Source organism: Poecilia reticulata, chromosome 5, assembly GCF_904066995.2.
Source record: "Poecilia reticulata chromosome 5, P_reticulata-male-v2, whole genome shotgun sequence".
NCBI classification, from domain to species: domain Eukaryota; kingdom Metazoa; phylum Chordata; class Actinopteri; order Cyprinodontiformes; family Poeciliidae; genus Poecilia; species Poecilia reticulata.
This window is the reverse complement of record NC_088834.1, coordinates 8,338,391-8,357,592: the sequence shown is the minus strand read 5'-3', so window position 1 is coordinate 8,357,592 and position 19,202 is coordinate 8,338,391. Positions and strand designations below refer to the sequence as shown.

The window sequence follows — 19,202 nt, the reverse complement described above, 5'->3', positions numbered from 1 at the left end:
TATATGCAGAGAAACACTGAGTGAACATGACAGCCAGATGGTCTTCAACAAGCCAACCATCAATGCAACTTCAAAAGAATTACTTCAATCTTTACAAAACTGTAAAAAAATAAATAAATAAATGAATAAAGTACAGTCAAATTAAACTGTGTTGAAATGTGCTGCCAACATTTTCACACCTCAGATGATGTGAGCTGCCAAACAGTAAAAATCATTATCCTTTAACAACACATCTGGGACAAGGGCAGCATATTATCACCTGGGGGACATCACACTACAGCAGGGGAAGCCGGTGAGCTGAACTCAAATAAAAGACAAAAGAAAGCTGTTAATCTATCAGGCTAAATGGAAAATAAAAAAATAGGACTGACATCCTGCAGAAATAATACTTAGTTGCAGTTTCTCACTGTTGCAAAGACAAACTTCATGATCATAAGACAAATATTTGGATGTAATAAGAATTATGGACCCAAACAGAGCTTTCCTCCTTCCTTTTGTTGTCACAGTGAACCTCACCTACCTTGACTATTTCTTCACCACTGACGTGTCGCAGACGCCCAAGGATGTCCATGACCCGGTCAGGATGGGCCTTCCACTTAAGGAGAGCCAGGAGGTCCACTGAGAAAATAATAGAAATATAATAAACACAATGATGAAATGACCCAATGGAAAACTGATTATGACATGGTTGGATTAATAACTTTAGACAGAATCAGGAAAATATGACAACTCAAAAAGTATTTAATATAAACAAATATGCTTAGCTGTGAAGAGGTGGTTTGCCTTTACAACATGTTTGCAGTTCATTTCCAGCTATAGAAACCTTCCCCACATGTTGTGTCACCAAGTCTAGCCGAGGATCTACTATTTTGTAAATTTGATTGCTGGCCCTTCACACCTCACACAGAGGGCCCTCCCAAACCTCCCACCAACAACACCTTAAACCCCCACATCCCCCACCACTGCCTGCTGTACAGATCAAAGATGATGATGAGAATAGGATCTTCCAGTGTCTGAGTGTGTAGAAGCCCAGGTCCATTAGGAAACTCCCCTCTCTTAACAACTTGACCCCCATCTTCACTGATATCTTCAAGTCTCTAAGACTGTAAGGTTCCATCTGCTTAAAAAGCTCCACCATCATTCCAGTCCACATAAACACACCATCACAGGATTAAATGACCACAGGCCTATGGTGCTGACATCTGTGGTCATGAAATCCTTTGAGTGCCTGCTGCTGAAGCATCTGAAGGACATCACAGGCTCCTTTTTGATCCGCCAGCAGTTTGTTTACCAGGCCGACAGATCGGGTCAACCTGGCTCTACACTTTGTCCTGTGCCACCTCGACCATCCAGGGACATACACAAGGATCCTGTTTATTGATTTCAGCTCTGCCATCAACACCATCAAGTTAGAAATCCTCCACCAGCAGAAGCAACAGGTTAGGCTGGGAAGCATCTTTTCCAGCTTGACATCAACATCAGTATGATCTTTCCCCACTCCTCTTCTTCATGTATAAAAATGGCTGCACATCAACCGATCCATGTATAAAATTCCTGAATGACACCACTGTCTTTATTCTAATCCAAGACAGTGATGGAGTCTGCACACAGATAGGCTGGTTCACTGGTGCAGTCAAACCACCTGGAGCTAAACCTAGTAAAGACGGCAGGTTTTAGTTGGACTAAAACCTATCATCTGCCTCCCCTCGTCATTCTCAACAATTCTGTCGACTGTGGATCATTTCCTGCTCCTAGGATCTGTTTTCCAGTTTTCTCAGGAACCAAGATGGTCCTCACACATCCACTCCATCTGAAAGAAGGTCTTGCATAGATTTCTGCTGGTCAACTACTAAACTGTCCTCTTCCAGTCTGTCCTGCGTCCGTCCATGTCTGTGTGGTTTGGCTCATCCACTGTACAATAGAGGTCCAAACTGCAACAAACCACTTGGTGTCCCTGTGAGGATCATCAGGACTGACATTCCCTCTGTTCATAACCTGTTCAGGTCTCAGGCCAATATTTAGGTCAAGCCATATTTGTTGACTTTTACCTTCTGGTCGGTGCCACAGAGTGCTAATGGCAAAAACTAGCTGTACAGAGACAGTTTCTATCCCCAGGTCATCTGTCTGCTGAACTCAATGAATATCTCACAGGGTAGTCAGCTACTCAGCTGGAAACAAATATTAAATAGGGAAACTTCCCACCAGTGTTTGTTTTTGTTATATATTGTAGCATGCTGTTGGTGACTATATTTTTATCATAATGTGAGCGATAAAAACTGAAGTCACATTCTTTTGCTATATTTGAGGCCTTAGTACATTATTTCAGAACCTATTGAGCAAAATTATGCTAAGCATTGACAATGTGGATGTTTACTAGGCCTAATATGAAAGATTCTGTCTCCCTGTAAAATTGAGATGTTTTTAATGTATTTATTAAATTTTTTATAACTGAAAGATTTAATTTTCTGACAGAGGATCTAAAAGCTAGTGGATTAACTGGTTACCGTTCTGAGTGAGTTTGGTGGAGGAAAGCTGCGTGGCGATCCAGAATGTCTCCTTGGTGCTGCGCTGGAAGATGAGGCTGGACGGGATGTTGGGGCAGCTGTTGAAGTCGTCCTTACAGCATGGAAGGCCAAGATAGAGGGCGTGGTTGCTGAAGGTTGTGTTCTCATCACACTAAACCCACAAAGAAGAAAAAAAGGATGAAAAGGTAGAGACATTTAAAAACAAGTTCTCTTGTTTTAATGCTCATTTAAATTTTAAATAATAAAATCAAAAGAAATCTGATTCACTTTTTTAATCTAATATTTGTATTTTGTCAGTTTTCACATTTTGAACTGGTCAGTATAGTGAAAGCCTGGAAGTGCAAAAGAACTGAATATTATTTCCAGACAAAAGTCTATAATAGAAGAAGATGAACAAACATATGAGTATGCAGCGTTTTTCTCTGACCTTGTAGACATACAGCTCATGGCTCTCGTCAGATAATGTAGTTCCATCCTCTCTCATCAGAGGCGTGAAGGCAAAGCCATAAAGTTTTTTCTCTCCTTTATCTTTTGCTGTACAGTGAGAGAAAACAGGGAGGAAATAGAAATGTAAAAAGAGAGAAGCAATGAAAGTTTTACTGCTGTAACAGCCAGCAATAAAAATACTTATCAAGAGCTTTGGGAATTGTCAGTTTATGATGACATGGTTACCTTTGATTTACAATTCACCAATAATATGTTTCACAGTCTTATTTATAATAAGTTTCTCACTGCCAGCTCTGTTAACCCATTGAGCGTATGCATAACACACTCACTTGAGCAATGTCTGAACTCGAAGCGGAGGTGGGAGCCTCTGAAACGATCGATGGGAATCGGCAGCTTGATCACTTCACTCCAGCGAGGGCTGTTGTTGTGGTAGAGGACGAAGGAGCGATACTCTGGGATGTTGGGCTCCCCTGAACCCAGACTGATGCAGTCCTGCAGGGGGAGCCAGAGAGTTTGTGCAAACACAGACAAACAAACGTAAAAAAAGATGCAATAACTGCAGTTTTAAGCAGCTCTTTTTAGATGTGTGAGGTGTTGTTGATTGGGAACAATAAGTTGGATTAACGTTAAGTATTTAAATATATTTATTGGTTGAATTTTAAACATAAATCTGCACATGGTAAAGATACATTTGAGGTCAACTGCAGAAGTACTGCTGCTTTCATCCTTTGCAAGTTGTTGTTATGCTCCACTTCTTACATTACTGATATCAAACTGAGCAGCATATATATGCAGGACCACTTTCATACCTTCAGCACTTCCCCGTCTGCGTAGATGACATACATGGTCACTTCGATGTTTTTCTGAACACTCTTCCCTCCCCTCTCGAAGTCTCCTCGCTCCAGAGTCAGGTACAGGTCATTACGGACGTCACCTGATTCCAGGAAAGGATGCAAAAACAACAATTATAATAACATACAATTAACTGTTTCAGTCTGTTTACATTTAAATACTATAAAACATATTGTCGCATACAAAGACAGAGTCTAAAGGACACACGTGTCCTCAAGCACAGACTAAATCTCAGACACATTTAAAGCTGAATATCTTTAACGTACAGGAGACAAATGACCGGTGTTATCCTGTGTGGATTCATTTGTCATTTTAAGCTCGTCCTTACAGAGGAGGTGTCACCTCTAATACATCAGGTTGGGCGTTAAATACTCACTCCATCTCTGCCGGAGGGGAGGAGTGCTTATTGTGTGTGAAAGAGGTGTGAAAGACCCTTTGGCATGTTGTGTGTTTTACAATGCAGCCCTGCCGTCTCTGCTTTAGAGGACAGGTTCAGGGTTAATGTTACTCCCCGTGCTTATTTGGGTAATTTCTGAAAATATAACACAGTAAGTTGGGGGCTAAATGTTAAATTCTGATTATAAATACACATAAAACAAAACAGGAAGGATCTGATGCCACAGACACAGCTGTGTTATTCCATGTGAGAGAACCTAAGTGCAGCTTAAGTGCACCTGAAGGTTAAGATTGTTTGTTGATATATTTTAATATTAAAATCAGCATATGGAAATTATCAACAAATTAACAGGTCGGAATGAAAATATGTGCTCCATAAACTCACAAGATGAGGACCACAATGTGACAGGATGCCACTTGTGTTAGCAAAATGTTTGACCTGAGGACAGATTTGACTGTACAGTAAATTAAAAGCCCACATAGCTGATGGAGGATATTTATACATTAGTAAGAACCTTGAAAAACAGAGACTTTACTAGAAAGTTACTTGATGCATTCATAAGAAATCCACTGAAGTTAAACATATTACATGACCTGTCATAGTTACGCGTCGATCTCATATTTCTTTCACGCCGCAGGAGCGTGCATGGATTTATTATGTTCTCTGTCTCACTGTGGTGAAGCTTCATAAAGCCGTGTTAAGATGGAACAAAGACAGGGCAGTACTTGCTGAAGAGTCTAAAGTACCATTGAAATTGTTTCTGCATTTTGATGACGAACATCTGTGAAATAGCTCAAACGTTGTTGATGTTCATGTTTTGTTACAAAAAGGAAGCTACAAAAGTTGAACTCAAAATGTAAACTGAGCAGGTCAAGTCTTGGAATAAATCAACCAAGTTATTAAAAAAACAATGCAGTCTTTTGTGAGACTTGAGCAATATAAAATGTTATGTAGTGCCTTAGGTTGTGACTGAGGATTATGTCTGGGTCTTTGCACAAAGCTATTTGTAGATGTATGCAAACAGGAGTTCTTCTAATTATCAAACAAAATACAGAGGCACATTTATTCCTAAAACATATTAACTGGGGAAATGGCATTTATCTAATTGGGAGTTTGTCCACACATTTAGGGGAAAGCCAGCCCCATTTAATATGTGTTTATATAAGTTTTAACCAGAGCAAATTGAAATTTTAAAGGGAACTTTTGCATCTTTCAGACAGCATGAAAACATATCTTCTGTTGAAAGCTTTGGGTAATTTTGATGCAAAGGAAGTTTTACAAAGTAATCATTTTGAAACTTGATATCAAAGAGATTTATCTAGGCAGAAGTTTTGTAGGTTTTAAGGAAAGGCTTGTCAGGTGCATCTGCTACGGCTAGAATGATAAAATCAGCAACCTGGTGCAAGAAGTGATGGAAATTACTCAGATCCGTTGACCTTGACAGGCATTATTGATCCTATGTATATTTAGCTCCTTCTACTTTAAGAATCTAGTGCTGAAACAAAGCAAATGTTAACAGTACAAATGTTATTAACCGTATTTACACCATCAACCCATTCCAAATCCCTGCAGAGACGGTGCTGGCACAACCGATGTCTGAAAAGACATAAAAAGTAAGTGAACCCCACATCTCCCTATAATCAATATCCAGTTCATTTCTTTAATTACTGTAAGTTGTATTACTCAAAATACTCTTTCCAAAAGTAAAATTCGGAATACTATCACTTCTAATATTTCCCTGATGTTGATTATTGTGCTGCGTTCAGACAGAACCTAAAAATAAAACAAACAGTGTGGGTGGACACGTGTTACTGGAGCACATTGTGCAGGATGTGACTCACCTGGCATGATGACATCTGGGAATCCCAGTTTCCGAGTGATGGCTACCCCCCTGCTAAAAATGAGAGGGTTTTCTCTGCGGACCTGCTCCATGTCACCTCTGAGCAGCTGCAGGGAGATGATCAGTCCTGCAGGATTTCATGGGGAGAAGACTTGAGAATGAGTCACTTCACAGAAAATAAGAGAGCAGAACAAAAGCAGAAATAAAAGGGAAAAGAATGAAAGGCACATGTAAGGAAAAGAAAAAACTTGACCAAATGATTTCAAAGAAGAGCAAAAATAGCTGCATTTCTGCTCTTAAAAACACAAGCGCAAACCGAAATTAATTACATGGGTAATTACTTAATTGCTTTCATACAGATGGTATTAATTCGTACATCTGATAAGAACTCTACAGACTTCACTGAGGCAGTCTCAAATGACATTTCAGATCGAACCAACCACAAAGTTCAGTTAAAATGTGTGACGCTTTGTGGCCACAGGAGCTCAGGGTGTAACTCCAGGTCAGGCTGAGTCTCCTACAGAGAAACCAATTAAGATGATTTTCCAGCTGATGTCAAAGAGATGACATCTATGAATCAGTCAGATGATGTTAAGGAGTTTCTCCTGGGAGGCTTGCATATTTTTTTCTAACTTTCTAGCTTCTGTGTGCATTAGTTTAAAACCCTTTAACTGAGAGCAGTGTCCACATGGGCCAATTGTCTAACAGAAAAGTGGTTTGAAAGTGACAGCAAGGGGTTAATTTAGTTAATTAAAGTTCATTATTTACTTGCCATTTAGCCTGCTTACTGTTTTACATTGGGAATTCATTTTTTCACAAATGCATAAGACTTGATATAACAAGAATATGCAAGGAAGAGGAAAAACATAAATTTGTGATCCAGAGAAGCAAAACAGTTTTAAAATGTTAAGTATTTTAGGTGTGAACACAGTTACTAGTTCAGCTGATAAAATAGTGAATATGCTTTTTTTTGTTATGTTTCTCTGAATTAATATTAAAAACTTGAAAAGGCATTGAAAAAAAGATGGAATCAAAAATAATAAAAACACAATGCAGTGCGCCCAAACTTAATGGTGGATCAGTATTCAAACATTTTCCTTGACCTCCTAGAGTGGAGATCAGGAAGACCATTGATGTGAGCTTCTGCAGTTTGCAGTGCAGTCAAGACGGTTTCCACTAGCGGCTATTAATGCACATTAAAACATATTTGTTGTTTGAACCACTAAAATAGCTCGTCCCTACCGTAGTTGGTGCTGGGCGCTGTGTATTTGGTGCTTGACTTCCGGATGATGTTTTCATGGATCTGATACCATTCGTTCTCATTGTTACACCTGGAAGCCAAAAAAAATGCTGTTACATCAAAGTGTAAAAAATATTAGAAGAGGAAACAGTTTGACAATAAGAAAAAAAAACCCGTCAGTAAATGATAACTGTGGCTGTCATTCTGAGGATGAACTTTTCCATTTCCTACATCACCAAAACCTTAATGTTTAGTGCACATAGTCTTATTGTCTAGACACAGGGAGAGGATGTATTGTATATGTATTCAGACATGTAAGCAACACAAACAGTGACATAATGATGTTATGAGAAGCACTTCAGGCCTCCTGCAGGCAATTCTTCAGATGTTTTAGCCAACAGGTAATTCCTCTGCTTTAGGCCATGAATTCTTAAAGGTTTGTGCGTAAAATAACAGTTAATTGCATTGGGGAATAAAAGATTGAGAAATCATATTTTTCTTTGCCGTTTTCCATAATAAAGAGTAAGACTAAAAATGGGAGAAAAAAAAACAACTGAAAGTGAAACATTAAAAAAAGATTAAAGAGGCAATGAATCTGATATACACACAACATTAAAGCTCAAGGTGTCTCTGGTACTCTGTATCCTCCCTCATGTTTGGTTTATCTTTAATCTCAGAGACTGAAGCATTCAGTGTTTGGCAACATAATCTGTAAAACTATAAAAACAGGGCATTATAAAACAGACTCTTTATTCTTTACCAGATACTATGTCAGCATAAAGTAAATCTCACCATGGCTGTAAAGAAGAAAACTAATTCCTTATCCATTTTTTAGTAAAACACACCAATACTAGTTCTAACAGTTTCTATTGAAATCTACAGAGATTTGTGAGGGTATACAGTGGAAATAAAAAGTATTCCCATCCTTGGTCAAATGTGGGTTTTGTGACCAAATAAATGAGACCAATAAGAAATATTTTAAAACATTTCCACTTTTAAAGTGACAATTCAAATGAACCAAAATTAACCATATTTCTTGATGTTTTTTTAATGATTTTTATGATGCACTGGGTGGTTTTAGTCCCAAATCTTTTGAAATGGTGACTAAGAATTTGAATTTTATCTCTCAATATTTTGAAAATTTTTGCCAATCCTGGATATTTTCATTTTTAAAGAAAGTTTCTATCATTAACCCAGTATATTTAAACAAACAGGCAGGATGCAACAGATGCATCACAGTCAGTACTTGCCAGAAACCGCTTGCAGCTTCTTCAGCGTAGCAATCAGCCCATTTCCTGACCAGTTTCCTTTTTACATTTTCAACAATTCCGGAGAAACATCCAATTTTTGCAGGGTCACTGTTGTCACATATTTGTGACCAGTGCCTTTGTGCAATCAGATAATTTAAATTTTTGTAACTTCTCTGCGAGTTATTGCAAATGAGCAGATGTCAAAAATATTTCTGTAAGAACAGCCTCAGTTTATTTCGGGTTTGTCACTTTGGGTTTGGCATGAACCAAGAAAGGAAAACTGATGAAAACAGGATGAAAAGGTAAATAAAAGCCTTAGATGTGAATATGCACATCTAAGGCTGTGCATATTCATGCATCAAGTTAATGCAACTTTTATTTATTTATTTATGTTTCCTCCAGACAGGTTTAAATAAAACACCTAAAGATGGAAAAGTTATAAAAGAATTGAATATTATCTAATTTCTCCTATCACGAAACACTGAAATGCACATTCTAGATCCGCTCCATCCTGAACACATTTAGATTAATGCTGTGACTCAGTTTGTGACAGTGCAAATCTGTCTTAATCAGATCTTCAACCCTTTAAGGAACAGTTTATAACTAGTCATATGTGTGAGAGCAGCCACTCACGTGTAGACTTTAAGAACAAAGTCTTTCTCCTCTTTGAGTTCTGAGATGATCTGCAGCACGTCGCTCATGGCCAGAACAGCGCAGCCGTACGGTCTGCGATACTGGATATGTGGCGGGCCTTTCTTACTGTCATTCAGCAGCATGCGGCCTGTAAAAAGGATCAAATCGTGTAGTTTTGCTGAACTGCATGGAAGAAAAATGTTGGTAATTTATGTATAAATTACCACAAATAATCACCAAACAGATTCAAAAATACAAAAGTAATTTTGATTAATGTTTCTGTACAAGCCCAAAAATACTTTTTTTTTTTTTTTTTGCAGCTGATTTTTTGCCCGTGTAAAGTGTTAAAACCTTTACAAGGTCTTCTTCTTTGCGATACTGGAAGGCATTTTAAACAGTACTGTGTATTAGCTTTCTTTGTCAAATAAATGTTTTTTTATACCATACAAAAATAACCTGGGTAAATATAATAAGCAATTTTATCAAGAAAAAAACCCCATCAACCTAACCCTATATAAAAAAGTTATCCCCCCTAAGCTTAATACATGGTTGTTATTCACTTGGCAGCAAAAACTGCCACCAGGGGTTTGTGATAACTGGCAATGAGTCTTTTCAATCACTGTAGAGGTTTTTTGGCCCACTCTTCTTTGCTGAATTAGTTTAAATTACATTGGAGGGACTTTTTGTTTTCTTTTAAGCATTTAGAGGTGGACTTATTGCGGTGCTTTAGAACATTGTCGGACATTTTAGAACATCTTAGGACAATAACTTTGGTATCTATTGTTCTTTGAGGAAAGACCAGAATTAATGCTCCAATGTTCCAAAAAGTTCCACTTTAGTGTCTCCAGCCTACAGAATATTTAACTAAACATCTTAGGGATCATGAAGAGGCTTCATGACAAATATGAGACGGGTCTTTGTGCAGCTTTTAGTTTGCAGTGGTTCTGGCCTTGGAGCTCTGGTAAGGATGACATAATGGATCGTGCCAAGTCTCAGTCTTAGTGCTGAATCATGAACACCGGTCTTACCTGATGCAAGTAAAGCCATCAGTGTTTTAGATATTGTTCAGAGTTCCTTTCTGATCTCTTGGGTGAGTTGTTGATGTGTAAAATAGTTTTGGTTGGTTGACCGCTCCATGGACGATTCACCCCTGTTCCATGTTCTCACTAATTGTTGATGATATTTTATTGTAGTTTACTGAAGCTACAAAAACTATGAAATAGATCTGTAGTCCTTCCCAGACAGATGGATGTCAATGACTTTGTCATCGGTTCTTAATACCTTTATTGATTAAATGAAGTCATCATTTGAAAACCGAGTTTGTATTTATTCCATTTATTTTTACCTGACAGTTGTTTGATGATCTGAAACATTTACTTGTAAAATAAAACAGCTAAAGTAGAAGAAATGTCAACTCATAGATATGTTTCACTGCAATGTAAGAGCCTTAGTAAGATCAGTCAAACCTGTTCGAATAACTTGTGAGACGATGTAGAGTTCTCTCTTCATGTCTTTGTTGCTCAGATCCTTCAGTCCGAAACAGCAAACAATAAAACAAAACAGTTACTGTCAAGAAAACTAATTAGTCTAAAACAATTGTCTGAACATGCGATTCCTCTTGTACTGAGCAGGATTATTATTAGTAACCAGCCTAGAACAGAAACTGATGAAAAAGGAGACCTTTGACTGACCCTAAGCTTTACTTTATATCTGAGTTATTTGAGTGACTTATTGCTTTACATTTCTGCTCAAACCAACAAAATGGCACAGATCATTAATTTCAATTAATTATCTGTGTTAATTAATTAGCAATTACCTGCTAAAGATGTTCCTGCAGTTGAATAGTTTTGTAATATTCAGTACTAATTAGATCCTCTAACACTGACCAAATCCATGTTAGTTTTTATTTATAAATTTGTGCTATTACAGAAAAAAACATATTTTCTATATCTTGTTCTTTCCTTTCCTTTTTTTCCAAATAAGTCTCCAGTCTGATGCTACCATGCATCAACAGGGGGCAATGCAACCTTGCTTTAATCATGCCTGAATAGTTTCTCAGATTTTGCCTTTGAAATGGCAACAAAACACATGTTGTTTACGTGTTTGTCCTGGTTACCGTGAACAGCGCACACAGCCGGTCCACCTTCTCTGGATTCTTTGGTCCTCCGTTCTTGTTTAATCTCACCATGAACTTCTCGCTGAAAAACACAATCAAAGGCTTTAGCTTCAATGTTTCGGAGTCTCTGGTTTTCGGACACCTGCAGGGATGTTGCTGCACGTCTGATCTCAGTCCTGAAGGAGATGAAATCAAAGGTGTGAGGAAGAAAAAGTTAATTCTGAAGTCATTAAACCTTTTAACTGGTCAAGGTGAAATTAACCATTCTTTTAACTAGATGCAAATCATATCAGCAAAATATCCGCTTTCATTAATTCATTTACATGTTATTTATTTATTTTTATTTAAACTGTTTCAATTTCATTTATTTAAAATTTTGTGACACCTCTAATATTAATATATAACTTAACACAAACTGACAACTAAATTTAGCAAAAGTGAAAATGCACATTTAGGGTGTTTTACTTTTGAGTTCACTCTTTCAGACACTACTGCTCCCATGACAGGCTGCCTGAAGGCAGAGCAGAGGGAGCTTTAGGGGACATACTGAAGCATTTGTCCCACTGAACGGAGGACATTTTGTCATAGCTTAATAAATATTAAACAAGAATGCTTTTTTGTGGCTCTTTGTCTGCTTATTCATAGTCCCAGATGAAAACAGAAAGAAGAGCGCAAGGTCAAGCAGGCAGCAGAGGAGAAACAAATACACTTCTTTTTCTTTATTGAGCTCTTTCAGCTGGATTTGTTTTGGTTTCTGTGGTGTGGTTACCTTTTCTGGAAATGTCTAGACAATATGCCAGTTAGTTATCTACTAAAGTTTTAATACTCACTGAATTTCTCCAAATTTAGTCATTTTGCCACTACAAACTTGAATGGCTTACAGTGTGATATCATATGCCAGGTTAATAACAACTAGTGACAAATTGGAAGGTAATTATTAAATGGTTATAAAAATAAATGCATTTGTACCTTCCTAAACCAGTATTTTTCAGAATCATGTTATGTTGTAATTATATAAATTATATAAAGTCTTTTTGGGGAATTTCTCTACCATCTTTGCACACTGAGAGTCTGACATTTTTGCCCATTTGGTTTTGTAAATCAACTCTTGCTATGTTTATTACACAGGCAAACTTTTGTCAAAAGGTACCTGCAGTCACCATACTGCTTATAAATTTTATTTGTATAAACTTCAGTAACTTTGTGGCAAGGATAAAAAAAAATAAAATTGACACAATAAGAACTATACTGAACTCACATTAATGTCAAAGACACAATTCTGATCTAGGCAGTAAATTTACATTTATTGGCAAATAGTAAAAAGTTTTTTGCATTAACATTTGGGTCTCTGAGCTCAGGAAAGAACCCAAATGTTGTCTTTGTTTGGCAGAATTAAACTATAATCTTTATAAACAAAACCAAATGCTCTGCATGAGCAGAGCTTACTCCAACTGAGAAGTAAATAAACACAAAGCTGAAATAAATAAGAGACAAAGCTGGCCATTCGTATGGAATAAAATCACAATCTGACAGTAAACTACTCTGGCTTGCAGAAATATACATACCCCTTAAACATTTTTCACATTTAGTTAAGTTACAACCACAAACGTCAAACATTTGTTTAAAGAGATGTTAAGTGATGGACCAACAACATAGTAGAGACTAATTGTGAATGACATAAAAAAATCCATGTTTTTTTAATTTTCTTGTAGATAAAATAAAAAATAAAAATGTGTGAGTTGAATTTGCATTCAGTCTCTTTTATGCTTATTACAAACAAACAAACAAACAAACAAAAAAACAGTGCAACCACATACCTTCAAAATGTACTTAACTATAAGGGTCTACCTTTATGGTTTGTTAGAAAACATTAGTGAACAATCAGGATTATGAAGTCAAAGGAACACAGCAGACAGTAGGTCATAAAATAAATCTACCTTCTGAAATTGGAAACAGACAGTAGATTATCCTTAGCTAAACTTCCCTATAAACACAATATGCCCAGCCCACTAAAAACAACATCTGAATGCTGAAAAGTAATCTTCATGTACTCTTTATTACAGACACACAACTATAAACAAGCTACTCTCAGGTTACTGTTAACTTTGAAATTCAGTTTCCTCCAAAGGCCAACAAATCCCCACAACACACGCTATGTTGCTGCCTTTAAACAGAAACGATTTATTCCAATCCCCCAGTGATACTGCAGCCCAAACAAATACAACAAAAGAAAATAAATATGTTTTTGTCCATAAACAGTAGGAGAGTGGGGCTGCTGTGTGTGTGTGTTGGTAGGTGGGAAATAGGAGGTGATAAGGCGTGAAGAAAGACTGAGATACAGTCAATTTTTGCTCCCGTGTTGTTGGTGGATTTCTATTGATTCAGAAAGTGACTGTGATAAGGATGCTGCAAATGATATGTGGCCAAAATAAGCAACAGTCAGACAAGATGCTGCTAAATACATATTTAAAGTTATTTGCTTCTGGCACCCTCTTCAACATGCTTTGTTCTGCATAGTGCAAGGAAATCAGTGAGACACGCACACGTAGAAAAACAGAGATGAGCTGAACATAAAAATGTAACAAAACAAGGTGCATTCAGAACGATTCCTGATTGAATCTAATGTATGCAAGCACAGAAGAAATCAAGTGTGAACATACAGACACTCACTCATATATACAAAGTAACGCACGCAACAGTATGCATGGATGCACCAAATCAGATGAATACTCACTGTGCTCAGAGTCACCACACACACACACACACACACACACGCATGCACGCACACACACACACACACACACAGATGCATAAACAGAACTGCAAGGTATCGTCTAAATACGCCATGCCTGTAGAGGAACCCCATGACAAAAACACTTACGCTGTATTTATCAAGAACATTTTATTTTTTTCAAATGTGGATATTACAAGTCAGTGACTTAAGTTAATACCTTATAAAGGTTTGAAATCTAAAAACTAGAAAGTTCTATCTATAAATAAAAATCTAAAAAGTGTGGCATGCATTTATATTCAGGTGTCCTCTGTGAATATGCAGAATATCATTCTACCTTATTGTCATAATTTTGTTATATCTTTAAATTCTATACAGCTTAATCAAAAGGAAGACAGATTAAATTAAAAAATCTAGTGTTTTAAAGCTCCTGTGGGATGTTATCATGAGGGAATAAAGTCATACTGACCAAAATAAAAGCACTGATCCGACAGCCTTCCATTCAAAAAACTGAAATACTTTACACACACATACACTCACTACTTCTGTTAGTTCAGTGTGTTTGAGTCAACAGTTTGATCTCATTCCATAACTTAATGCCTGATTTCTCCAAATTATATAGTGGCAGATCCTGCACAGGGTTATTGTGCGACTACAGACATTTAAACATAGGTATTCAGTTTGGCATCATATGACTTCACTAGAAACAACAGGTCTTTGCTGGAGAAATACACTTATAAAACAGTCTTCCTGATTAAATAAAAAATAGAAAATTAAAAGGTGAGACAGAAATATTTGGACTCACGGGATTTTAATGTTCAAAACTCTTGACAAGACAGGATTCAGAGAAAACTCTGCTGTCAAAATGGGATCTAAAGTCTTTAATCATAGAGGAACAAAAACAATGTTGCTGCTGAAATGCAGAAGAACTATTAGCAAAGGCTGGATTTAAAATATTCAGACTTTTACACAGTTGGTTGCTATTAGCTCAACTATCATTTTGTGTTTCATCACTTTTATAGAAAATTTCACAGAAATACTGTTTGGAGTTTTGCCAGCACTGATTATTGTATCTATTTTTTCATCTTCACTACAGAAACAGGAGAACTAGGATTACTTGTCTATGTTTGTTTATGTGATAGACCAACACAAAGTGTTAGACAACAGTCAAATAAATATTAAATGAATCATTTCCTATCAGAACTCAGCTGATGAATAAATAAAGTCCACTTGTATGTACATTAATCCCAGTATCAATCCAGCTGTTCTAGGATTTCTGAGAGTTTTGTTAGAGAACATCAGTAAGCTATTGAAAACCAAGCAACACAGGAGGTTAGTTGTGCAGCAAAAGTTCAGAGCAGTGTTAGGTTGTAAACAATAAAACAAGCTTCAAACCTCTCAGAAAGGAGCATTTAACCCAGGAAAAACCAAGCCTTCTTCTAACTTTTCATTATATTGGTTTAACACATAAAATCCATGTGAAACACCATAAAATCATTCTCACTGCAACATAAAGGAAAATAACAATGTGAAAACAAAAGTAATTAAAAGGAAAACAGAAAATATTTAAATGAGATGAGCTAAAACTTACATGAACCTCCAAAGTCTAATTAATTTGAGAAAACCTAAAATAGAGACAAATATTCTAAGAGAAAATTTCCATGAAGACATTCTTTCTCCCTTATTAAAAAAGAACAGCAGAAAACCTTTAACTTGGGATTTATGTTTCCAAAAAACATGTAATAATAATTGTTTTGAGGAAGAAGAAGAATAAAGAAAAGAGAAAATAATGAATGACAAAACTCTAAGTTATACTGGGACACTGCAGGCAGTGAGAAAGAGAAAGGAATGGAGATTTACAGGTTTAGTTGCACAAACACTTTTATAGGTTGAACTGCTGTGAAGGGAAACAGTCTTGGTGGAAATGTTGAGTTTAATGGCTTTAGGATGTTTTTGAGAGAGAGACAGGCCTGACCTCCCATCTGAGCACCTCAGAGGATCAGGTCCTGCTATTAGTGTCCTGTATGCCGAGTCATGACAGAGACAGAAAATAGGTCCTCAAGGTCAAAATATTTGTGGGCTCAGCTGTGCGTTTGTTATGAGAGGGCAGAACCGCTTAGCTGGTTTGCAGCAACGAGCGAAATTAAAGAAGCAAAAAGAAGATAAGATGACAGAGCGTTTCTTGTGCCCCTATTTATTTCATTAATGGACTGTTATCCTCCTCTCACGCACACACGCACACACACGCACACACACACACACGCACACACCCCCCACACACACACACACACACACACACACACACACACACACACACACACGCGCACACACACACACACACACAAGGGAGAATTTAGAGAAAACCACGCATGCACAGGGAGATCATGCAAACTCCATACACCCAGAACCCAGAATCTTCTTGCTGCAAGGCAACAGCTCTACCAACTTCACCACTGTGCAGCCCTGCGCTACTGTGCAGAACTGTAAGAACTGGTTTTCTGTAAGAATGTCATACAGAAAACATTTTCCTGAACTCTACTGTGACTTTTCAGTCGTTGATTTTATGTATGCCAATGAGTTTTAGCATAAAAGATTAAATCTCACAGCCTGTTAGCTTGAATGTTTAAAGTACTAGCATAAAGAGCTGCATTTTTGTGTACAGTGTCCACTAAGCCAATGTTTTAGTTTTTAGTCAACAGGTCATGTTTAATGAATGGACTAAATCTGGTAGCGTTGCGATTGTATTTAATGTAAAACTTTCAGCACCTCTGCATCAGTACACACGTACCTCATGCTAAACAGTTTTTATGGAATATTACCATGGAAGTTATGATTAGTTAGAAAGTAGGTTTTTTTTTGTTCTTTTTTTCCGCTACTGGAGTTTTACTGCAGTTCAATTTAAGACGTTTGTTGAAGTCTGGTGGAGGTGTTGAATACTTTTTTGCTTTTTATTCACCCCTCTAAATCATTAAACTCAGGTGTCACTTCCGTGTCCACAAACGTGTGAAATCCAGCAGTGAGTCCAGTTGTGGAATGATCTTGCAACTAAATATTCCACCTGTAGCTGGATTAGTGGGGTTATAACGAAGTGAAAGCAATTGGAAACTACAGCAACTTGGAAATAAATTGTCAGGTGAGTCAAATCAAGAAGTGAGGTCAATGAAAGCTGAGCTGGGTAAGTGTGCAAAGGTCTTCAAAGTTCTACAGAGTTGATGACAACAGACCAGGCACGTGCAGAGGTGCCCCTTTGGTCAATTTTTAATTTTTTTTACATTTTTTTGTATTATTATTTTCTAAGCCCTCTTCTGACACATAATAACATGTACTAAAATTATTTTTTTTTTTTTGTACAACATAATAAGCCCTCCGGTCACCGTGTTACCTTTGACCTTTTGCCCGTGACGCATGACGCAGTTGCCTTTCGCGCAGTGAGATGAGGCGGCTAACTGGAGCTCAACGTAGCGAACGCTACAGTTTTTGGTGAATTATAAAAAAACGTTTTTGGTGAATAAAGTGGAGTAACTTGCTACTTGTCAGATGACGGAAAACGTTGAAGTATCGTTTCTGCTTCAGCTCGGAGTCGCGGTTTAAGCAGAGAGGTAATGAAATACAACACACACTGACAGGCCTCTGCGTCTGCCTTTCTCTGAAGAACTACTGAGCAGGAGGAGACATCCAGGTGAGGAAAAACTGTTCTTATCTATCAATTTACTATTTTATCATACAGACATTAGGCTGTTGTTGTTGTGCTATTAGCTAGCTGATAGCTAACGACTTTGCTAGCAAAACTAGATAACTAAAAAGCTTCTTCCCTGTGTACGAGGCACATCGTCCGTCCAAAACTTATCATCTCCATTATGGATATATGTCCAATCTTCTAATTTCCTTTGCTGCATAATGTACATTGCATTTATTCAGGCGTTAGGTAAATGTATCTTGAAGGAGAATAACACTTAAATAACAAGGATATTCATTTAGAATTAAAAATAACTCGCCCTGAATTACCATAATAGATATAGTGTGTGTCATTAATGAAGGGGAAAAAAACTCAACCCAGACTTTAGTTTAGGGTCTGGTTTGCAGAGTATGAAGTTACATTTTTTTTCCCAATGGGAAAAAAAAACTGACCTCAGTTAAGTAAAATAAAATTGTAATAACTTTTGGAATTGTAATGATTTCTTTTTTAAAAACAAGTCGTTTTGTTCAAAAAAATGTAAAAAAATAATTAAATAACTAATTTTTGTCTTGTGAACTTAAAAAGTTATTTGCCAAACATAAACTTTTACTTGCACACATCATGAATCTTTTGTTGTGATTTTAGGCCCTGCTCACAACCAGTGGCGGAGCTAGACTTTTAAAGTTGGGTGGGTCAGGGGGGGGGGCAGGACTACCTTTGGGGTGGGGGGGGGGTGCACATCTATATATATATATATATATTTAAAAAAATAACCAAACTGAATATTTGGTTATTTTTTAAGCCCCTCTGTCATTTGACATCTTATAATTAACACCTTTGACTGGCGCACATGGAGACATGATAGACTTTATGCAAAGAGTTAATCTCAGAGGAAACTAAAATCAATCAAATAAAAGATCCTTTCTGAATATCATCTCATGGACACTGAACTAAATGCGTCTTTCTGACCGGGAGCTGACAGCGTGTTGAAGAGTTATGGACACCTTGGTTAGGAAGCTCTGTTTGGACAGGTAATTTGACAGGTAACAATAGTTCGGGTCGGACCAGAATTATTTGCCTGATGGTGGTTCGGGCTTCTGATGAGTTTACATTAATGAGTTTGGAGCACACAGAGAAAAACTAAATAGAATGTTAGGATCTACTTATTATAGTTTAAGTAGAGGAATAACAGCTGACTGTTGAGAGGAAAGAAATTAAAGTGCAGATCCGTTAAGCAGAAACAAGCGCAGAGCGCTGGGCAATAAATGCACGTAAATGTTCCAATTAATCACACATGAGACGACAAACGCCACATATACAATATATAATTACACTGCTTACGTTAATGATGTTTTAAAAACAAAACCAGTAAAAACTTAACTGAGTTAATATGTCAGATTCCCTCCTCAGCCTCATTTTGATAAGAACAGAGAGCAGTTCGCTGGTTTCTGTCCAGACTGTGATCAGCTGACCACTTGGTGCGCAGACAGTTTCA

At 37.2% G+C, this 19,202-nt stretch overlaps 1 protein-coding gene across 12 annotated transcripts in view; it reads right to left on the bottom strand.

Moving 5' to 3' along the window:
* dock3 (dedicator of cytokinesis 3) overlaps window positions 1–19,202 on the bottom strand; it is a 161,587-nt gene that overhangs the window by 21,896 nt on the left and 120,489 nt on the right. For all 12 annotated transcript variants that reach the window (XM_081606951.1, XM_081606943.1, XM_081606940.1 and 9 more), the window contains 10 exons: window positions 11,301–11,382; window positions 10,651–10,711; window positions 9,185–9,332; window positions 7,304–7,392; window positions 6,063–6,188; window positions 3,782–3,906; window positions 3,302–3,464; window positions 2,953–3,059; window positions 2,505–2,676; window positions 521–618 (listed from right to left, as the gene is read on the bottom strand). In XM_081606951.1, the coding sequence (XP_081463077.1) occupies window positions 521–618; window positions 2,505–2,676; window positions 2,953–3,059; window positions 3,302–3,464; window positions 3,782–3,906; window positions 6,063–6,188; window positions 7,304–7,392; window positions 9,185–9,332; window positions 10,651–10,711; window positions 11,301–11,382 (1,171 nt within the window). The remainder of the gene's footprint in view (window positions 1–520; window positions 619–2,504; window positions 2,677–2,952; window positions 3,060–3,301; window positions 3,465–3,781; window positions 3,907–6,062; window positions 6,189–7,303; window positions 7,393–9,184; window positions 9,333–10,650; window positions 10,712–11,300; window positions 11,383–19,202) is intronic.